Source organism: Rhinichthys klamathensis, unplaced genomic scaffold (assembly GCF_029890125.1).
Source record: "Rhinichthys klamathensis goyatoka isolate OS25496 unplaced genomic scaffold, OSU_Roscu_1.1 h1tg000305l_1, whole genome shotgun sequence".
Classification (NCBI taxonomy): Eukaryota; Metazoa; Chordata; class Actinopteri; order Cypriniformes; family Leuciscidae; genus Rhinichthys; species Rhinichthys klamathensis.
Window position 1 is genome coordinate 369,482 of NW_026606824.1, and position 20,010 is coordinate 389,491.

The 20,010-nt window shown below is 41.6% G+C and overlaps 1 protein-coding gene across 1 annotated transcript in view; it reads right to left on the reverse strand.

Annotated features, from left to right (window-relative positions):
• LOC130104203 (serine-rich adhesin for platelets) overlaps positions 1-20,010 on the reverse strand; it is a 57,615-nt gene that overhangs the window by 3,200 nt on the left and 34,405 nt on the right. The window contains exons 33-56 of the mRNA XM_056270673.1: positions 19,687-19,950; positions 18,738-18,998; positions 17,219-17,476; positions 16,882-17,142; positions 15,290-15,556; positions 14,909-15,172; positions 13,200-13,457; positions 12,797-13,057; positions 12,434-12,694; positions 12,022-12,282; positions 11,465-11,731; positions 11,091-11,351; positions 10,489-10,749; positions 10,126-10,386; positions 9,775-10,032; positions 8,680-8,946; positions 7,983-8,243; positions 6,770-7,030; positions 5,731-5,991; positions 5,396-5,656; positions 5,047-5,307; positions 3,956-4,243; positions 3,504-3,740; positions 725-790 (exon numbers count right to left, since the gene is read on the reverse strand). Of these exons, the coding sequence (XP_056126648.1) occupies positions 725-790; positions 3,504-3,740; positions 3,956-4,243; positions 5,047-5,307; positions 5,396-5,656; positions 5,731-5,991; positions 6,770-7,030; positions 7,983-8,243; positions 8,680-8,946; positions 9,775-10,032; positions 10,126-10,386; positions 10,489-10,749; positions 11,091-11,351; positions 11,465-11,731; positions 12,022-12,282; positions 12,434-12,694; positions 12,797-13,057; positions 13,200-13,457; positions 14,909-15,172; positions 15,290-15,556; positions 16,882-17,142; positions 17,219-17,476; positions 18,738-18,998; positions 19,687-19,950 (6,087 nt within the window). The remainder of the gene's footprint in view (positions 1-724; positions 791-3,503; positions 3,741-3,955; positions 4,244-5,046; positions 5,308-5,395; positions 5,657-5,730; positions 5,992-6,769; positions 7,031-7,982; positions 8,244-8,679; positions 8,947-9,774; positions 10,033-10,125; positions 10,387-10,488; positions 10,750-11,090; positions 11,352-11,464; positions 11,732-12,021; positions 12,283-12,433; positions 12,695-12,796; positions 13,058-13,199; positions 13,458-14,908; positions 15,173-15,289; positions 15,557-16,881; positions 17,143-17,218; positions 17,477-18,737; positions 18,999-19,686; positions 19,951-20,010) is intronic.

Below are 20,010 nucleotides of genomic sequence, written 5' to 3' on the forward strand. Positions count from 1 at the left end.
TTTAGCTGGACAATAACTTTATCCTAATGCTGTTGTAAAGCCTAAACAATCTGTAACGGTAATTTCTATTATAACTGTAAAGCTGCTTTGGAACAATCCATACTGTTAAAAGCGCTTTATAAATCAAGGTGACTTGACTTGAAGATCTGCTACTGCTGCAATTGCTTTAACAGGAGCATCTGAGAAAATGTTCCTTTCTAAAGGTGATGATACACCGGGCAACTTTTTGAGCAATGTTGATGGGCAATGTTGCCGTCAACGGGCAACCGGATGAGATACAGGGCCCACGACCGATCTAAATTATCCAGATAGAAACGAATTGCCCATTTTGAATGGGAAAGTCTCCAAGCAACAATCGCTCTGCAAGATTGCCCAGCAACATTGCTCAAAAAGTTGCCCTGTGTATCATCACCTTAAGAGATGTAGAGAGGGTAGTATCGGCATATGGTCTGGGAATCTCCAGCTGTTTGAAATTGTTGGGATTTCCTCCACTCATTCCATGCTGCTTCCTACTATTCAAGGAGAGGGGAGTCTCAGTCAAGAGCTTTACCAGTCAAGAGCTTTTTTTTTTTATAGAAAGTAGCCTACATGTAACATGGACACTAAAATAAAGTGTTACCATACTGTATATTGTATATAATAATTTTTATATATTGCTCTGTGTATCCAAACGGCTCTTAATTATTGTGCAGTAAGCTGTGAATGTGTCTGTAGTTCATCTCACCAGGAGTCAGTGCTGCATTCATCCTCGCATATTTCAGATTTCTCTTCCGACGGTTTAAGGTTTGGCCTGTAAAAGACTTGTGTTAATACATCATTTCATTTTGCACATGTATGATTAAATAAAGATGTACATGTCAAATATACACTTATTTAAAGTAATATGTATTGTTTAAATAACAGTTAAGGTCAGCTTCCACAGAAAATAGTTTACATTTTTCTCTGTTCATTAAAAATAATTATACCATGGTCTGTCTGAATACTCGATTTTGAGTATTAATGCACAGGATTCCATGGGCTGAAGCCCAGGGGGCTACACTGGGGAGGGGCTTACTGGCTGCAGAGAAATTATATTTGTCAAATATTCTTAATAATTTGTATAAATAGGAGTTTGCACCAGTGACAGCAGCATTCTAGACAAACTTGCACACCCGTACATTTTCGGTGCTCGCTTTCGGTTAAAGCTTTCCGCGACTGCGCAACTGGGTTATAGGTTGCCAGGTTGAGATGACAAACGGGTTGAAATTGTATATGGTGTGTGGATTGTGTGAATATAATGCAACTGGCCAACATTAGACAAACATATTGGTCCGATTGTTCATAAAGGAGTTTGGGCCATGCAAATTGCGGGAGTTTCCCGGGAGAAATAACAAACCGGAAGGGGTCCGGGAGATAGGGCTAAAAAACGTGAGGAACCCGGGGAAAACGGGAGTGTTGACAGGTATGGTATAATGCCTATAATGATGTAGTGTTTATAAGCGCAGCGCTCCTTTGTTTATGCAACCTAATCCTGCTGATCCACAAGCGCCACCTACTGGCAAAGAGCGAATTTGCATATTAACCTATACAGTGTATGACCCATATTTTTATGAAGCTTACACACAGTGTTGTATTAACTGGTGTACCGACAAGATAAATTCCGACATAATTGGCAGAAAGTAAAAAAAATAAAAATAATCTGGGGTAGGGGGCCTACTGTAATGCAGGGGCCTCTGGTTATCTTATGGCAATAAATAAGGAATAATTGACGACAGGCCGTTCAATTATTAGAAAAAAATGCACACCCGACCCAAGGAGGTCACTTCATGGCCTTTATACCTCAGATGTGCATTATTTTCTAATAATTCAATGGACTGGAGTCAATTAATCTGCTTATACTACGGTTACCACACGTCTAAAACATTGTTCAGATGATGTATTAACGCTGGTCCATGACTTTTAGTTAAAAAAATATGTTCGCTGCTGATTACTACTGAATACATTATACTTCCCAGCAACAATAGCATAGCTGGTTTTGAAGTAATTAAACTTACAGCTTCATTATTTGTAGAGAGAGACGTTGAACAGACGGAGGTAGGGTAATTCACAATTCTCTCTCTCTCTCTCTCTCTCGTCTCTCTCTCTCTCTCTCTCTCTCTCTCTCTCTCTCTCTCTCTCTCTCTCTCTTCTCTCTCTCTCTCCTCTCTCTCTCCTCTCTCTCTCTCTCTCTCTCTCTCCTCTCTCACTCTCTCTCTCCTCTCACTCTCACGTCTCTCTCTCACTCTCTCCTCTCTCTCTCTATCTCTCTCTCTCTCTCTCTCTCTCTCTCTCTCTCTCTCTCTCTGCTCTCTCTCTCTCTCTCTCTCTCTCTCTCACTCTCTCTCTCACTCTCTCTCTCACTCTCTCTCTCCTCTCTCTCTCTCTCTCTCTCTCTCTCTCTCTCTTCTCTCTCTCTCTCTCTCTCTATATATATATATATATATATATATTATAGATATATATATACACTTCCGTTCAAAGTTTGGGGTCGGTACGATTTTAAATACTTTTAAAAGAATTCTCTTCTGCTAACCATGGCTGCGCTTATTTGATTAAAAATACAACAAAAATCAGTTATAGTAGTAAATATTATTCCAGTGTAAATCAGCTGTTTTCTGTGTGAATATATAGTAAAGTGTAATTTATTCCTGTGATCAAAGCTGAATTTTCAGCATCACCAGTGTCAGTGTCTTCAGTGTCAAATGATCCTTCACAAATCAGTATAATATGAGGATTTGATGCTCAAGAAACATTTATTATTATTATCAATGTTGAAACAGTTGTTGGTCTGTCAGTTGTACAGTTTTTTTTTATTTATTTTTTTATTCTTTGATGAATACGGTTAGGGTTAGAATCTTTTGTAACATTATAAATGTCTTTACTGTCACTTTCGATCAAATTAATTATTCCTTGATAAATAAAAGTATTGATTTCTTTCCTCCAAAAAATAAAAATAAAATTCTCACTGACCCCAAACTTTTGAACGGTAGTGTATACATATATATATATAATTCAAATAAATTCTATAATTCATTCATTCAAACAAATGTAATCTTACACACTACTTTATTTCTGTGTCTGATTAATATCGAGCAGAATACTAGCTCTAAACGTATCTGACGAAAATAACGGTCATTACCTCTCCCGGTCAAATATTGAGCAGCAAACATCATTAACAGGTTTAACCTGTCAATGCTGGCAAATGACCATGGTATAAGCAGGATAATCCACAGCCAGCTGTGCATTACACAATTTGAATGCACTCCGCTTCATGTTGGCTGGTTCTTTATCTCCACGTCATGCATTGAAATAATTTAATGCACAGCTAGCTGTGGATTATCCCTTACATAAATAAAAACATTTTCAATGCATTTTCAAGCTACATTATGTAACACTGTTAGGTTTTCTCTCATCCAAAAATCAGTGCAAAAAAAGCTAAAACACTAATTGTGTTTATGAACCACATGTCTTTTTTTTCTTCTTACCAGTAACAATTCTAGAGGACAGACTCTCTCCGGCACTGTTCCAGGCTGTCACAGCAACATCAGAGGCCAGCAGGCCCGAGACCTGACAGCTGAGGTTTGAGGTGAGACAGACAGGCACCTGGACGTCAGGACGCAGCTGGTAAACCTTGAATCCTGTGGTGAGAACTGATGACCTCCAGGCCACTGTAGCGGAGGAATTATCACCCGTGAAGGTGATGTTCATCGGAGGACAGGGCACTGAAGGAGAAAACAAAGTATCAGACCAAGTAAAAAAAGTCGAGTTATCTAGAGAAGGTCTGTTTTTTATATTAAGTATATCTATACATGTTTTAGAAACACTTTCTTTAGTATCTTGGCTTGACAAAGATATTAACATGGCATGATTCTTCTTAAAATCCGCCTGGCTTAGACTTTAACAGAGGTCAAATAAAAATGGACTTGTCGTCTGGTACCTGTGACACCAGTAACAGTCTGAGATGGTCTGCTGATCCCAGCTGAGTTTTGTGCAAAGACCGTCACATTGTAAGAGGTGCTACAGGGCACAGGAAATTCAAAGTAGTTGCGGTTTGTCCAATAGGATGACACGTCCATTTTGGACTGTTGGTTGTCTTGGATTTGGCCGGTCACCTGCACCAGGTACGTGACGTTAGGACAGTCCACAAAACTCCAGGAGACCCTGATTAGAGTGGCATCGCCCATCAGATGGGTTCTCACTCTCACGGTGGCAGGAGGACATGGGACTACAGGAGAGGGTTCATTAATAACAGTGTTGTTATTGTTAACCAATAGCAAAACTATTACATTAAAAATAAAGCTGAAATATAAAAATTAGATGACAAACTAAATTAGAAATGTTGTAACATTAAGTACTAAAATGACTAAAACTGGAATAAAAATAAAGCTAAATCGAAATATAAAAAAAGGTGGCACTTTTTCCCACAGTACTGTTTCAGTAATGGAACATAACTGGTAATAACTAGGTCCCAACCTCAACTTAACCCATGTAGTTACTTTATGTTACTCAGTACTTAGTGCACTTACCCACAAAAGTACTATTGAAAGTGCACATACTGTAAAATAATTGGTTACACTTTATTTTAAGGTGTCTTTGTTACAGTGTAATTATATGTTTAAGTACTGAGTCATATTAAGCAACTGCATGTACTTACTATAGGGTTAGGATTAGGATTTGGTTTTGAGGGTTAGTTGCATATAATTATGCATAATTTAATGTTATTACTATGGTAAGTACATGTAACATGTGTAACTAAGAGTCTGTAAAATAAAGTGTTACCAAATAATTACACCAATTATCATTAGATTGAAAGATGTGAATTATATAAAAAAATACAATCAAACATTGACTGAAAATATCCTGAAAACAACGTCACAAGAACATAAGGAAATCTCATTTCTTTATGCAAAATATATTTTCTTGTAGTAATGTGAATATCATACTAAAACACGCATAAATGTTTTTTTGTTTTATATTGTGTAATCTTCAGATAAATAGATCCTGTAACATTCTGGTCGTATCCAGTACCTGCTCCCCTCTGGATTGGCACAGTGAGGGAGCTGTTACAGGTCCCATCTGAAGCCTGTGCGGTGAAGTTGTACAATGTCCCACACGTCAGTCCTCTGAGGCTACACGAAGTGCCTGTGGTGTCGCAGTGAAGTGTGTGCCCATCCATGGTTTGGGCCCATGTGAAGTACTTGAGCGAACCTTGGCTCTCCACCCAGGAGAGTGCGGCAGTCCTGGTGTCACACTGCACTGCTACACTCATATTCTGTGGCTCACAGGGCACTATATACACCAGAAGGAATACAGTATGTCACAGATTTCACGCCTAAAAGCGTAATGCTTTTCATTTAAAGTCAATGCGTGGTCTCACCAGTATGGAAGGTGACCTGCTGACTGGCCAAGCTGGTGCAGTTTCCAGCCGAAGCGGTTATGCTAACGTTGTAAATCTGTCCACAGTGCAAGTGAAGCAGGGTGCAGTTGTTCGTGGTGCTTCTGCAGGTTCGCACATCTCCGTCGCCACCGCTGGCCGTGAGCGAGTACGACTCGGCCACCAGAGAGGGGGACCATGACGCCAGCATGCCGTTTGAGTCACACACCGAATTCATTGTTAGATTTTGAGGAACACAAGGTGCTGTAAGAGAATTAAATTGCAGATTTTATGTAGCTCTCAAATCTCACACAAATGCAATGCGTCTCAATGCGTACCCGTGTTCATCTTAAGAGGGGGACTCCGCAAGCTGCTGCATTTGTCGGAGGACGCAGAGATTATGATGGTGTACTGCATTCCACACTTCACTTCAGTGAGGTCACAGGACGTGCTTGTGCTGTTGCACATCAAAATGCTTTGGTCATGACCTTCAGCTGTGGCCACATAGAAGGAGGATCCTTCATTCAGCTGCCAGCCAACGGTTATATGGCTGCTGAAACAGTCCGTATGTGCAGTGATGGAGGTGAGGGCACATGGAGCTGCGGACAGAAAAGACAGAGATCAGTGACTGACAGACCGACAGACAGACGACACGGACTCGAACAGACAGTTGGTGGATGTAGCTTGAAAGCTCTGGGAGTAACAAGCAGAATTTGTAACCCTCTGGTGCTCTTCAGTCATTTTTGACCTACATTTTGTTTTTGTAAAATGTTTTATTATATTGGAATGGTATGAAACTTGATAAAGGTTTTGGCACTTGCTATGTGAACACAAAAAAAGAAAATCATGGACATGATTCGAAAAGATTAAATGGTCCTGTAAAAAGTAGTCACACTTGTGCATCTCGCGCAAATGTCCGCATTGGAAATTAATGTGAGACGAATTTTATCTAGTGAAAACTTTTGGTACTGCAGCCACACAAAATCTTACTGAAAGCTATTTTTTTGAGATATCAAGCTCAAATTTGGAACACAACTTGTTTAGATTTATGGCTTTGATTTTCTTGCAGTTTTAGAGTAAAACGTGATTTTGAAAATATATATTTCATATAAAAATAGTATTTTTTGTGAATTTTTCATAACAATACACGTAAAAAATTCTGTTACTACAGCAATAATCTGCCAAGTGCCGTCTTTGAAAAGAGATCAAACTTAAGATTTACGGCAGTTTAAGTTGGAATTTGCAGGTCTATGCTCAAAAAGTGAATAAATGGATTATACCGTAAATAATTTAGAATAAAAAAAGACAGACACACATTTTCGACTGACACGCGAAGAGCACCAGATGGAAGACTAGGGTGTTTGAGTGTGTTTGCACCTGTCTGAATCTGGAAGGTGTTGCTGGGTCCGCTTCGGCAGAACGAATTCATGGCAGTGATGTGGAAGGTGTAGGTGGCTCCACACTTCAGGTCGGGAACATTGCAGTGCAGACCTGAGGCTGAGCAGCTAGAGTTAGCTCCGCCCCTTTCCACTGCCAGGACAGAGTAAGACTCCGCCCCCATTGCTTGTAACCACGTCACCCAGGCTGAGTTCGTAACGCAGTCCAGGTTCCCTGCCTCTCCTTGCGGAACACAAGGAGCTAAAGACATGCAAATTAAATATGTTAGCCTGCTAGGATCAATGGGCATTTCCACAAAGACATCCTTTGCAGTAAAAATGCAGTAAAAAAGAGTCACTCGTATTGTTTTTAATGGGGAATGCTCAATATGGCGGATTAAGTCCCGCCTTCTAAATAAGAGCCAATCGGCGATTGGTAAAGTCATCGCATCACTGCAGCCGTTAGAAGCTCCGGTTCCTATAGAAACAGTCAGACGTGCTTCCACTGCGCATAAGCTTGATCCAGCATGAACAATGTTGTTTTCTGTCATGATTCAAGCGTTTAGAAACAAGTTTTCATTGGTGATTTCATTGGTGAAAAGTTTCAGAGAATTTGATGATTCCCCATTCAAAGAGATAGGAACTGCCCTTGCTGCCCGAGAGGCATTTCAAAGATGGCCGTCGAGTGAAATGACTTGTCTTAAAGAGTCTTTAACATGGTACAGTACATACAGAGCCCCTAAAGGGACATGGTGGTGGGAAAAAATACGCATGTGGCCATGCCCTTAATTATGCAGGACTTTAAGGCTTAATCAAATAAAAAAATATTTTTTTATTAATAAAAAAATATTAATATAATACCCCCCCCCCCCCCCCCCCAACAGTTGTCATGATAAAGTTAGACATTTTAACATGGGGATTATATTGAATTGACTCTCTTTTGGAGCCTGTCACTAGAGGTCAGTCGATGAATCGCAGTTTAAGCCACTTCTGTGTTGGATTCAAGAAAGAAAGAAGGTTGCTGCTTCGTTAATAACACGTTAATATTTCCATCATTAATGATTTATCTCATCCAACCGCAATTAATTCAGAAGGTTATATTTTATTACTTGGCCCACCCGACTCACAGATTATCCGCGGATATAACCGTGATCTGCGCATCACTAATATCTGCATCATATATCGTGGTAATTGTGTGTTGATGTGAAAGTTACCTGAGGTAACGTTGACAGCAGTGCTGGGCTGGCTCTCACAGCCTCCCCTGACAGAAGTCACAGTGACAGAATATGACTGTCCGCATGGCAAGCCAGGGATTGAACAGCTGGTGCTAGTGGAATCACATGACAGGAAAGCTCCTCCACTGCTCGCTGCTCTCACATGGAAAGATTCTGCATCTGGATTGGCTGCCCATGTGACAGTCATGAAGCCAGCAGAGCAGTTCACCCGCACATCAACGGCCTGAGGTGGACAGGGCGCTAAAAAAAGAAAAGCACTTTTCATACATCTGTTCTTGATTGTGGCTGCCAGGATGCATTTCTAAGGTGCTCGAAAGTGGATGTTACCATGTTGTTATAGGGTTGTTTAAGAAGAGGCTGCTTTGAAAGTGCCACAGTGATTACACTAGGGGTTTCCAACCCTTCTCCTAGAGAGTGACCTTCCTAAAGAATCAGTTCCAACCCTGCTCCAACAACACCTGCCTGTAATTTCCAAGTAACCGCGAACACATTTATTTGCTGGTTCAGGTGTGTTTGATTCGGGTTGGTGCTAAACTCTGCATGATGGAAGTTCTCCAGCAGCAGGGCTGGAGACTCCTGGTTTACACTTTTCAAAAAATCAACCTACAAATGGCTTACTTTAAAAATCACCTTCAACATAAAGTGTCCATTTTAACAGTCTGAGTGTGCTACTCACCAGTATGCACTTGTGTGAACAAACTCCCTTCGCTGCTGCATGCATGGTCCATGGACAGTACAGACACATTATATGTGCGTCCGCAGAGCAGATGCTCCAGGTTGCAGTGAGTCGTGCCGCTGCTGCTGCAGTTGGCAGTATGGGTGCCGTCTACAGTGATGCCCTCAGCCTGGTAGGACAGCCCCCCACTGGTACTTTGCCACGTAACAGCCGCAGAGTTAGACAGGCAAACGAGAGATGCTTGCACGTTGATAGGTGTACATGGAACTGAGAAAGAGGAGAAAGATGAAGCATTAATACATAGAGAAGTTCAATTGGGTTTGTCAATGAAGACAGATATCTAACATCAGCTGATTACATCAGAAAAGCTAGGCTGTGTTTGAAATCGCCCCATAGCCTTATATACGGCACTATTTGAGGGGACAGTCATTTGTAGTGGTGTCCAAAACCATAGTGGACGTTATCGAGTGCACTCATTAAATCCCATAATGCACCGCATTAATAAATGTACAGCTGATGTACACTCAACGGCTAGAAAATACCCATAATGCAATGTGAGAGTTACGCCAAATGAATTCCTGTGTCTCGTCGGAAGATGGCACCCGTAGATGGATCATCCCTCCATCCACTTTACAAATCGCTGATCCAATGTGGCTACAGTGTAATAACATACTGGTATAAATTCCTTTTTAATTGATTCAATTTAAATTGTTTAATTAATTGGTTTATACATAGTTTCCATGACAGAGTTCATGATAAATCTTTTCATTACTACTGGATCTGCCAATTTGCTAAGTTACAAATGAATATTAAACAGCAAGTACAAACTATGCAGAAGCGGCAGCCCTTCCGGCGCACTCAGTGTCTGAAGTCACTCACTCGCTTTCATTCACTCCTTCAAGTGGACTATAGTAGTGGAGTAATGTAGGGGATAGTGAATGAGGGTATAGGGGGCGATTTCGAACACAGCCCTACTATCTGTAGATCTGATGGTGGCACAGTGCTGCCATTGAATAGCAGTGCAGGAAACAGTCATATTCTCCATTTGTGAGATTGCATGTTGAATACTCTTTGTATTAGGGGAAAATTCCTAACCTGACTGTAATGTTGAAAGCGCATTTTTGCTGTCACAGTGGCTGTCCTGGGCAGTGATTGTGAGGTTGTAGGCTTGGCCACAATGTAGGCTGTCTAATTTGCACTTGGAGGTGGGACTGCTGCAATGTGTTCGGTGCCCATCTGGACTGGATGCGAGGACCAGGTAGGAGGCAACGTGCTCTCCTTGTTCCCATGACACTACACCTGTGTGGCTGCCACACTCCATTGCAGTGATGATCCCGGTTGGCTTACATGGAACTGTTAAATCAGATCATAATTATAATGATAAGAACGGACAAGAAACAATTAGTTCAAGGATATATTTGTGAATTGTGTGTACAGTCATCCTACCTGTGTCCAGCTCTACGCTATGACTCTGTGCGCTGGTACACATTTGGTCGGAGGCAGTCACGCTGATGCTGTATGTGAGTCCACACAGTAGATTAATGAACTCACATGTGGTGTTTGTGCTGTTGCATGATGACGCAAAGCCCCCGCTGCCCTGAGCGACAGCAGAGTAAGAGAAAGCTCCTTGGCTAGGCTGCCAGGACACATCAACCACACCAGATTCACAGCTCAGGTTTGCCTGAATCTGGTTGGGAATACATGGCACTGGGGACAAAATGGGAATTGATATTTGGGTCATTGTACAATTGCGGTGGAAGATGCTGTCACTTTCATGAGGAAAACCTTGCTTTATTAGAGGTCACCTACCTGAATGAAGTGTTGTGATCGCACTCTTTGACACATTACAGTGGTGGCCAATGGCAAGCACGCTGATGTTGTAAATGGAACCGCATACAAGGTTAGGCACAACACAGGAAGTATTTGTGGTGTCGCATCCTGTCATCTGGCCACCTGTGCTGATGGCATGAACCTCATACGATTCTGCCCCCGTATCGGGATTCCACTGCACATGGGCAGAGTTTGAAGAGCAGAGCAAATTTGACACCACTCTCTGAGGTGGACAGGGAACTATTCGAGAGAGTGAGAGAGGTCAGAAAGAGATAACGAAAAAGCAATGTCCCAAAACTACAGAAATCAGTAAAACAATGAGCATACAATCATTTCATTAGGTTACTGCTAAATATTTTTTTTTACATAACTCCGATTGTGTTTGGCTGAAAGAAGAAAGTCATACATAGGATGGCTTGAGGGTGAGTAAATTATGGGATAATTCAAATTTTTGGGTGAACTAACCCTTTAATTATACTAGTACCCATATCATATGGACATCCCTGAGAATGACTCTTGAAAAATGATTGGTATATTGCTACATGTAGGTGATGTATTTTAATAAATTTCCTCTTTCATACCCGATGCAACTGCCAGGGCTGTGCCAGGTTGGCTGTGGCAATGTCCATCATATGATACCATGGTAAGATTGTATGTTTGTCCACAAGCTAGTCCCCTCATTTCACAGTTAGTGGAGTTGCTGGAGCAGGTGGAGATCAGCCCCCCAGGTGCCCTGGCATCAGCAGTGTAGGAAACAGACCCATTGGTGGGAGTCCACTGCAGCAGGACAGTGTCAGTGTAGCAGTCCAGGTGTGTAGAAGTAACTTCTGGGGCACAGGGAACTACAGGAAACAAAAATATAATGTTACACAAATAACAACTATATGAGAAAAAAATAATAACAGAACCGATTTCTTTCATCTAGAACAACAAAACCAAAACTAGACAACTGTACCTGTGTGGAAGTGTTCTGTCTGACTGGGCAAACTGGAGCATTCATCTCCAACAGCAATCACCTGAATAGTGTAATCATCTCCACAGATGAGATCACTAAGACTGCAATGTGTAACAGGCCCAGTGGTACTACAGGATATGAAATTGAATTGGCTGCTCCAGGCGTAAGCAGTGTAGTACAGCGCCCCCATGCTTGCGTTCCAGGACACACGTGCCACAGCAGTGGCACAGTCCAGCACCACAGACACTCCCGTAGGAACACAGGGCACTGCAAAAGAGAGAGAGTCAGCCTTATCCCCCAAAGCCAGGAGAATAATCCTTGTTTGTTGACAGCACAACTTTACTGAAAAAATGTAAATGCATATTAAATCTAAAAAATTTGATCCGGGATCCAACCATAATAACATTACCAGGTTCAGTACTGGGATCAAGACACGGAAATGCTCTGACAGTGAGCATGAACAAAATCACGCAATGCCAATTACCAGAACGATACCTGTGCTGAGGTTTGTGTATTTGTGTCTAACATTTATGTTGAAGTTGGTTAGCATGCATTACCTGTGTTAATAGCGCTCAGCGCACTGGGTGTTGAGTTACATTGGCGACTGGAGGCAATCACGCTAACATTGTATGTATTGCCGCAGGACAGTTTGGGCATGCCGCAGCTCGCTGTCCAGGACATGCATGTTCCTAAAGGCCCATCTGGGCCTTGCACTGTTGCGGTGTAGTATTCTGCACCATCAGCTGGCTCCCAAGATACTGTAGCAATATTGGAGATGCAGTCATTAAAGCCAAAGAGGGATGTGGGAGTGCAGGGCTCTGGAAAAAGACACAATGACATAATCCATGTCATTCAACAAGTGTGGCATTGTTATGCCTATAGTCAAGACTGTCTTGTCCTTTAGAAAGCAAAAGAGTTGCGTACTTCTTTTGGCACCGTGTATTTGGGTGCGTGTAAGAAAGTCCTAACCTGTCTGCAGTACTGAAGCGTTGCTGGGGGGGCTCCTACATACATGTCCCACAACTAGCACAGTCAGAAAGTAAGGCTGACCACAGTTGAACTCTGAGAACTGTGCACTTGTGTTATTGGTGGAGAGTTCGACCCGGTGACCACTGCTAGATTCTGCAGACACCAGGTACATCGAAGCATTTTCAATTGCTTCCCAGGTGAGGGAACCCACTCTCACGTCACAGTCAAAGGAGGACACCAGTTTCTGAGGAATGCATGGAGCTATACACAACACAGGCAATCTCGATTAGCCATTTCTAGAAAGTTGTTTCATTTAAAGTTGACCTTCATATAATTATACCTTTATTTTTATCAGCAACTCACCCATGTTGATGATTGTGCTTTTACTGGGATTACTGCTGCAGATTTGTGCGTTGGCAATGACCTGGACAATGTAAATTTCCCCACAATGCAGTTCCTCCCAAATACAGAAAGTTGTGTTTGTTATGCAAATGTGCGTGTGGCCATCCTGTCCTTCGGCAATGGCGGTGTAAATATCTGCGCCATCACTGCCAGCCCAGCTGACAGCACCCAGGTTAGTCTCACACTCTGCAAAGGTCTCAATGTTGTATGGCACACATGGGGCTATAGAAAAAAAGCAGTGATTGATACACAACCTAATGACACTGCTCAAATGTAGTATAAATGTCAGAAACCTTTTCTGTGGCAATTTTGTCACTTGTAAGATCGGCCTTTTAGTACAGCCTTTATGAGTGTTGGGTCATACCAGTCGTAAGATGGGCAGGAGTGCTTGGTATGCTGTCACAGACATCATTTTCTCCCACTGCTGTGAAGGTGTAGGTCTGTCCGCAGAGAAGCTCCACTGTTAGCATCGATTCAGATGTCTGGAATGAGTCGGCATATCCTAGGTTGCTTGCGATATGCACTGAGTAACTCAATGCACCTCTGCTGTGATTCCAGTTCAAGTGAACTGTGTTGTTATCACATGATCCTGAAACTGTCAGTTGGGTTGGCTGACAAGGTTCTGAAGAAACAGACAATGCAAAGGTTTCATTGTGATGTTAAAGCCTAGTGTCATTCAAAGAAAACTAAGTCATTAAATGATCCCCCTTCACTGCGTTGCCCCCTTCCTCCCGTGCTGCTTTCTTTCTTTTTGAAGACACAATCAGTTGGACAGATTTCCAACGAATCTGAAATTTATCACCGGCTCTGTTTACCCTGGTATTTAGAAGTGTTTTGGTCCATCGCATCACAAGTAGACGAGAGAAACATCCCTGTTTACACCTGGTGTTTAAATCCGTCTCTTTTGTCCACTTTCAACCACTTCTGTCCTGATTTATTCGAGGGCATGGTCTATGGGAGGGTAAATATGGGCTTGTTCAGATCTTTTGATCTAATGGACGAAATAAGCTTGCGCAATTTACATATGAACGCGACCGAAGACGACGGAAAAACATACGGAGAGCATCAGCTTTCGACTCTGCTATGACAGCTGCAAGACCAGCTGAATGCTGTGAGTGTGTTAGAAAACAGGAATAGTGAGAGAACATTGTGCTTGGTAGAAACTACCAAGAAAACAAAACAGATTTCTACAGTCTGGATCTTTTGGTACCATGCTTGTCAAAGAAACATGACAAGTTTCTGCAGTATGCTAGGCTGTAGAGCTGTCCTCCAACAGTAGGCTCACATCGCTCGGTATAAATGTTATCTGTCAACTCAGGGTTGGGTCTCTCAGGGTAAACTCAAGGGACGAGCAATGCTAGATTTTTCAGCAGGAAAGTCTGGCAATTTCATCTCTAAAATGTTTTCACTGAGAACCACTTTAATTTGGTTCAATAAATAGAGGGGTTTTATTGCATCAAATATGTGTCACTTTGCACACAACTGATTGGTCCAGTTTTAATTTTGGTCCAATCTTTTACCAAGAATAAAACCTGACATGGCCACTAAAACTGGCTTTGTGAAATAGGCCATAGGATTTGGCTACCTATGCTTTATATACACTTTGTGGCCATGTGTCAACTCAGGGTAATATATATAAGGGAAGAACAAAACACTAAATTTGGTTAAGGTATTGATCTGACAAAGTTATTTGGGAAAAAGGCAAACTACAGCTACAAGTTTTATTTTACTCTGTAAAAAATTCATAAAAAATCAAAAAGGCTCACAAGAAAAAGCATAAAATGACTACAAAATAATCAGTAATTAATATTTCATTGGTTCTATTTTGTTTGCGTTCATAATTTCTTTGTATGACAGCCTGGTCAAAAATTATGCCCACACAATTTGGCACGTTTCATTGTGTTCACAAATAAAACAATTGACTCTAAGCACAACTACGCAATGTGTTTACAAAATCTTCAACAATTCTTTTTTGTAATATCTTAGGGTGAAGATGACAAATTTCCAAGGCTGGACATTAATTTGTCCACTACTAGAAAACAAAAATGAAATTTGAAGTATAGAATGATCTACCTGTTTGAATGTGTACAGTGCTGCTGACGTCACTGTGGCAATATCTACCGTAGGCCGAGACGGTGAAGGCGTACTCCACTCCACACCTCAACCCATTCATTTGACAGCTGTCAGTTGTAGAGTTACAAACTGTAGCCACTTCTCCTGTGCTGAGGGTGACGCTAGCAAGGTAGTATAGCACATCGTCCCTTTGCTCCCAGGTCAGTACTGCTGCTCTAGATTGGCACTGAAAGTCTACGTTCACATGCAAAGGAGCACAAGGGCCTAGAGTTCAAAGGACAAAATAGGTCAATTTGATTAGTGCAGTTATGAGCTATATTCCTTTTCTACAGTTACATTGCAAGTGTTTCGTCCGTTTTGCAAATACAAATGTCAACTCACGTGTTTGGAAGGTCACTCCCGTCTCCTCTGTAACCTGACATCCATCATTGATTGCTGTGAGCCTGACCTTGTAAGTCTGTCCGCAGGCTAGCTTGCTGATATTACAGTAATTCTCTTGAGAGATGCAGGTGGCGATGTAGCCGTTGTTACTGATGGCAGTGAGCTCATAGGACGCAGCTCCGCCACTCCAGGCCCAGCTGAACAATGCTGTTGCATTATCACAGATCACGCTGACAGTGACTGAGCTGGAAACTGGTGGACAGGGGGCTAGACACAAAGACACAGCGGCAAATCACAAGTCTGCTCAGTCATACTGCCACCTACTGTACCCGAGTATGCATTTTTGGTTTTGTTCACGTTCAAGTCATGTTTCCTGTTCATGTCATGTGTTCCCCTTGCTTCATTGTTCTGTTTCCATTGGTTGTTCTAATCATGTGCTTCTCTGTTCTGTATTGACATTGGTTTATTGTTTATTGATTTCAGGTGTGTCTTGTTAAGTCATTAGTCTTTGGGTATATATAGCCCTCATGTTCCAGTTGTCTGGTGTTTAACTTTGTTAATGTTCACTGCTGTAGTTGAGTTTGTTTGTTAAAGTTCATTTCATATTTATAGTCTTTTTTTATTTTGCATTTGTTTTGATTAAGTTTTGTTAAATACATCTGCACATGGGTTCAGTTGAACTTGGTGATAGGAGAAACAAAGCTTTTCAAAGCTTTGAATCAATTGAACCAATTGCTTCGCAAAATGATTCGGTGTTTCAAAGAGCTCGAAACGCCACAAGCTGGTGAGACTATTGGTCAGAACAGTGTAAATGCAACACAAACTCAGGCCAAATGTTTGAAAGTAAAATCTATCAAATGCAATTAACTAATCATCTATTAAGATTAAAAGTATCTGTGCAATATGTGTTCTTTTATAAATTTTTAGGGCTTGCTTTGTTTGTTCCATGGATGGCATAGCTAAACAGGCCAATTAGAGATTATTAACTACTATGATTCCTTTTAATTATACTAATGTCTAATTAAAACATGTACAAATGTATAAAACTGATCAGAGATCAGGTAAAAACCCATAAACACTTGTTCAACGGTTTGCCACTGGGGGGTAAATCTCAGTGAATCCACATAATTCATGATCATCACCCCCCGGCCCTAGCGGTGAACCATTGAAATTTCGAAACTGTTACGACGTAACGAAGCCTCGTTTACTGAAATCACAAGACTTTGGCAGTTTGATACATGCTCCGAATCACTGATTCGAAACAAAAGATGTGTAAAGGTTTCGTAGCTTAATGAAGCAGTGTTTTGAAATCCATTGGATTCATTACAGAATGTATATGGTTCCTGATTTGTTAGATGCCTTCTATCCATTAAACATATTTTATCAGACTGTATTACTTCTACCCCTTTGAGGAACTTGTTTGATACTTTTGAAAAGGTTTTAAACCAAGTAAATCCAAATGTAGTATTAAGGTTTTTAGGAAAATCTTAATTTATTTTTATTTTTTGAAAGACTAAATCTGGCTCTTGCCATGAATAGAGCCATAGAAGCTGGCATGGCATTAAAATGGAAAGCAAGAAAAAAAGCCTAACCTGATGTGAGAAGAACTGTCTCGCTGTCTGTGCTGTTGTAAGTTCCTCCAATGGCTCGTACATGGGTGTTATAAACAGTGCCACAGATCAACCCGGTCACACTGCAGCTGGAGCTTGTCGTGTAGCAGGACAGGCTTTGACCATTACGACCCTCCAGGAAAGCCACGTATGCCACCGCCCCCAAACTCTCTTCCCAAGACACAGTCCCTACATCACTTGAGCAATTCAGATGGGTTTGCACATTCTGGGGTGGGCAGGGTTCTGGTAAAGCACACACAGTCAGTTGTTGGACGCATAAAGCACTAAAATCATTGGGATAATGGCAAATTGAATGCACCTGTGTTGAGAGTAGTTGATGCAGATACAGCAGCTCCTTGGCAGACGTTGTTGTGTGCTGTCACAATGATGTCATATGTCTGACTGCAGGACACATTGTAGAGGGCACAGGAGGTGTCACTGGTGGAGCAGGACAACACTGATCCCAGATCAGTGGCAGCCTGTGTGGTGTATCTGGTAGCACCTCTGCTCCTGTCCCAGGACAGCTGGCCGATAGACAGGCCGTACTGGACTTCAACATGCTGAGGTACACAGGGACCTAAGTTCATAATGAAGAGAAAGAAATTCATTATCATGCTGCAAAATACAGTATTACAGTATTGCAAGGATGTTAGGAGTAGTTTCCATTACATTTACAACCGACTGATAAGGTTTCTGAGGGTTTTTAGCATGCTGTTGTGCGTTTGTTAGGATGTTGAGAGTGGTGGCTAGGATGCTGATGCAATTTGTGGGTGTTTTGAGTGGCTTTCAGAGCACTTCTATGCAGTTGTAATGATGGTTTGGGTGATAGTCAGGGTGATTGCTAAGGCCCTGTTTACACCTGGTATTAAGATGCGTTTTGGTCCATCGGATCACAAGTAGACGAGGGAGACACATTCCTGTTTACACCTGGTGTTTTAATCTATCTCTTTTGTCCACTTTCCACCACTTCTGTCCTGATTTATTCAAAAAGAGGGTCTATGGGCGGGTAAATATATGGGCTTTTTTCAGATCTTCCGATCTAATGGAGAAAATAAGCCTGCACAATTTACATATGAACAGGGCCGGAGAAAATAGAAAAACATAGCTTTCGATTCTTCTCTGACAGCTGAAAGATCACGCTGAACTGTGTGTTAGAAATTGAGAGAGGAGAGAACCAAACTTCTCGTCTTCTAACCAAACTTAGGTCTTCATTCGACAAAGTTTAAATCCCGTCTGGTTAGTGCGCTTCCCATTATGTTTACTCATTAGGTCAGTAGGCGGAGAGTACACAGTCTTTTGTGGCTGTTCAAACGCATTCGACCACATGAGCGTTTACACCATGTAACAAGCAATCCGGTCGAAATGTCTAAAACGTTTTGAGCTTGTCCACTTTCGACCACGTTTACACCTGAATTTAGTGTTGTCCAATTGTAATCTGATTGACGAAAACACTTCTTAATACCAATAACTATGGGCTAAGTGTCTGAAAGCCTGTTCTGGTGGTTTCTAGGGCATTACTAGGTAGATGCTGGTATTGTGGGAAATTGCTAGGAAATTGTTAAAACAGTTGTTGAGGTGTTCTGAGTAGTTTTTAACATACTGCTGTGTTCTGAGAGGGCATTGTGGATGGTTTCTAGGGCAATACTAGGTTTAATATTTGTTAGGGTGATGTTATGGGTAGTTGCCAATGTAATTCAGTGTTGTGGGTAGATATGTGGTTGTTGAGGTGCTCCGAGGTGTTTTTAACGTGCTGCTGTGGGGTTGCTGGATTGTTCTGGGAGTTTGTTCAAGTATTGCTAGGGAGTATTCTAGGAGGTGTTCTGAGTAGATTTGCTCACCTGTCTTCAGTTGTCCCCTCATGGTTGCAACACTGCTGCAGGTCTGTCCTTCTGCTAACACAGTGACGTTGTAGCTCTCTCCACAGGCCAGTCCTGTCAGCTCACAGTTGGTGTTGTTGCTTTCACAGGTGAGTACATGACCAGATTCACCCACTGCTGTGGTCATGTACTGCATTGCCCCAGTGCCTGGCTGCCATGACAGTGTAGCCGTACCAGATTGACAGTCTATTAGTGCCCGAATGTTACGAGGCATACAAGGAGCTGAAAAACAGACAAATGACATGCTACATCAACAACAACAACAACATCAACTACATCAAGGAACCAAAAAGCAGGGTCCATATTAACTTTTAGAAAATGTCACAGCATCTATAGCACATAGAATGCCACATTGTATTTTGCATCGTTTATGTGTGAGAGAGAAGATTTAATGGTACTTTTTCCACAGAAGTAAACATTGCAATAAGAACAGTTCTAAATTCTAAAATAAATAGTTGGAATATAATTGGCATACTCCAGTCATGAACTTTTTAGCAATTCAAAAAAATGTTACAGGCCTACAAAAGTTTTTGATTCTGCCATGGCACCATTAACATTAATTATTAACAACTTTTTGACTTGTGTACCAGCCCACGGCATTCAGAAATAAATTACTAATTAAATTCCAAAAAGAATTACCGAATTTTAAACATATTTAAATGGCTGAAATTCACAGAAGTGTATTTTTTTCTTTTTAATGTAATATGCTACAGAAATGCTTTATTGCAAAACGTGTTGGTCTGTTCCTTGACTGACTGTGTTGCATATCTTTAAATTGCAATTCAGTAAATTTCAATTCAACATACTATGGGGAATGTTACCCAGTGAGAATGAGAATAATTTTACAACAGAATCTTTTGGGGGAATTCGACTGGTGTGTCTGTGTAAATCTGTCCTCATTGCTTTCTACCTGAATCTACATCAATGACGGCACTGGGCGAGCTGTCACAGTATCCGTCTGATGCTATCACACTGACATGGTAGGTCTGTCCGCAGGCGAGTCTGTTAACTGTACAGGTGGTGTCGTTCATGCTCTGACAGTTGGTGAAATGGCCGTAACTGTCCTCAAGCATAGCCGTGTAAGATCCTGCTCCTGCGCTCTCCTGCCAGAACACGGACAGGCCATTCCCTTGGCAGATCACATTAGCGGTCACATAATCCGGCACACAGGGCACTGAACATGAGAGAAGTGACTGTCAGTAAAATCGAGTGATTAGGAACAAGAAAAGGTTAG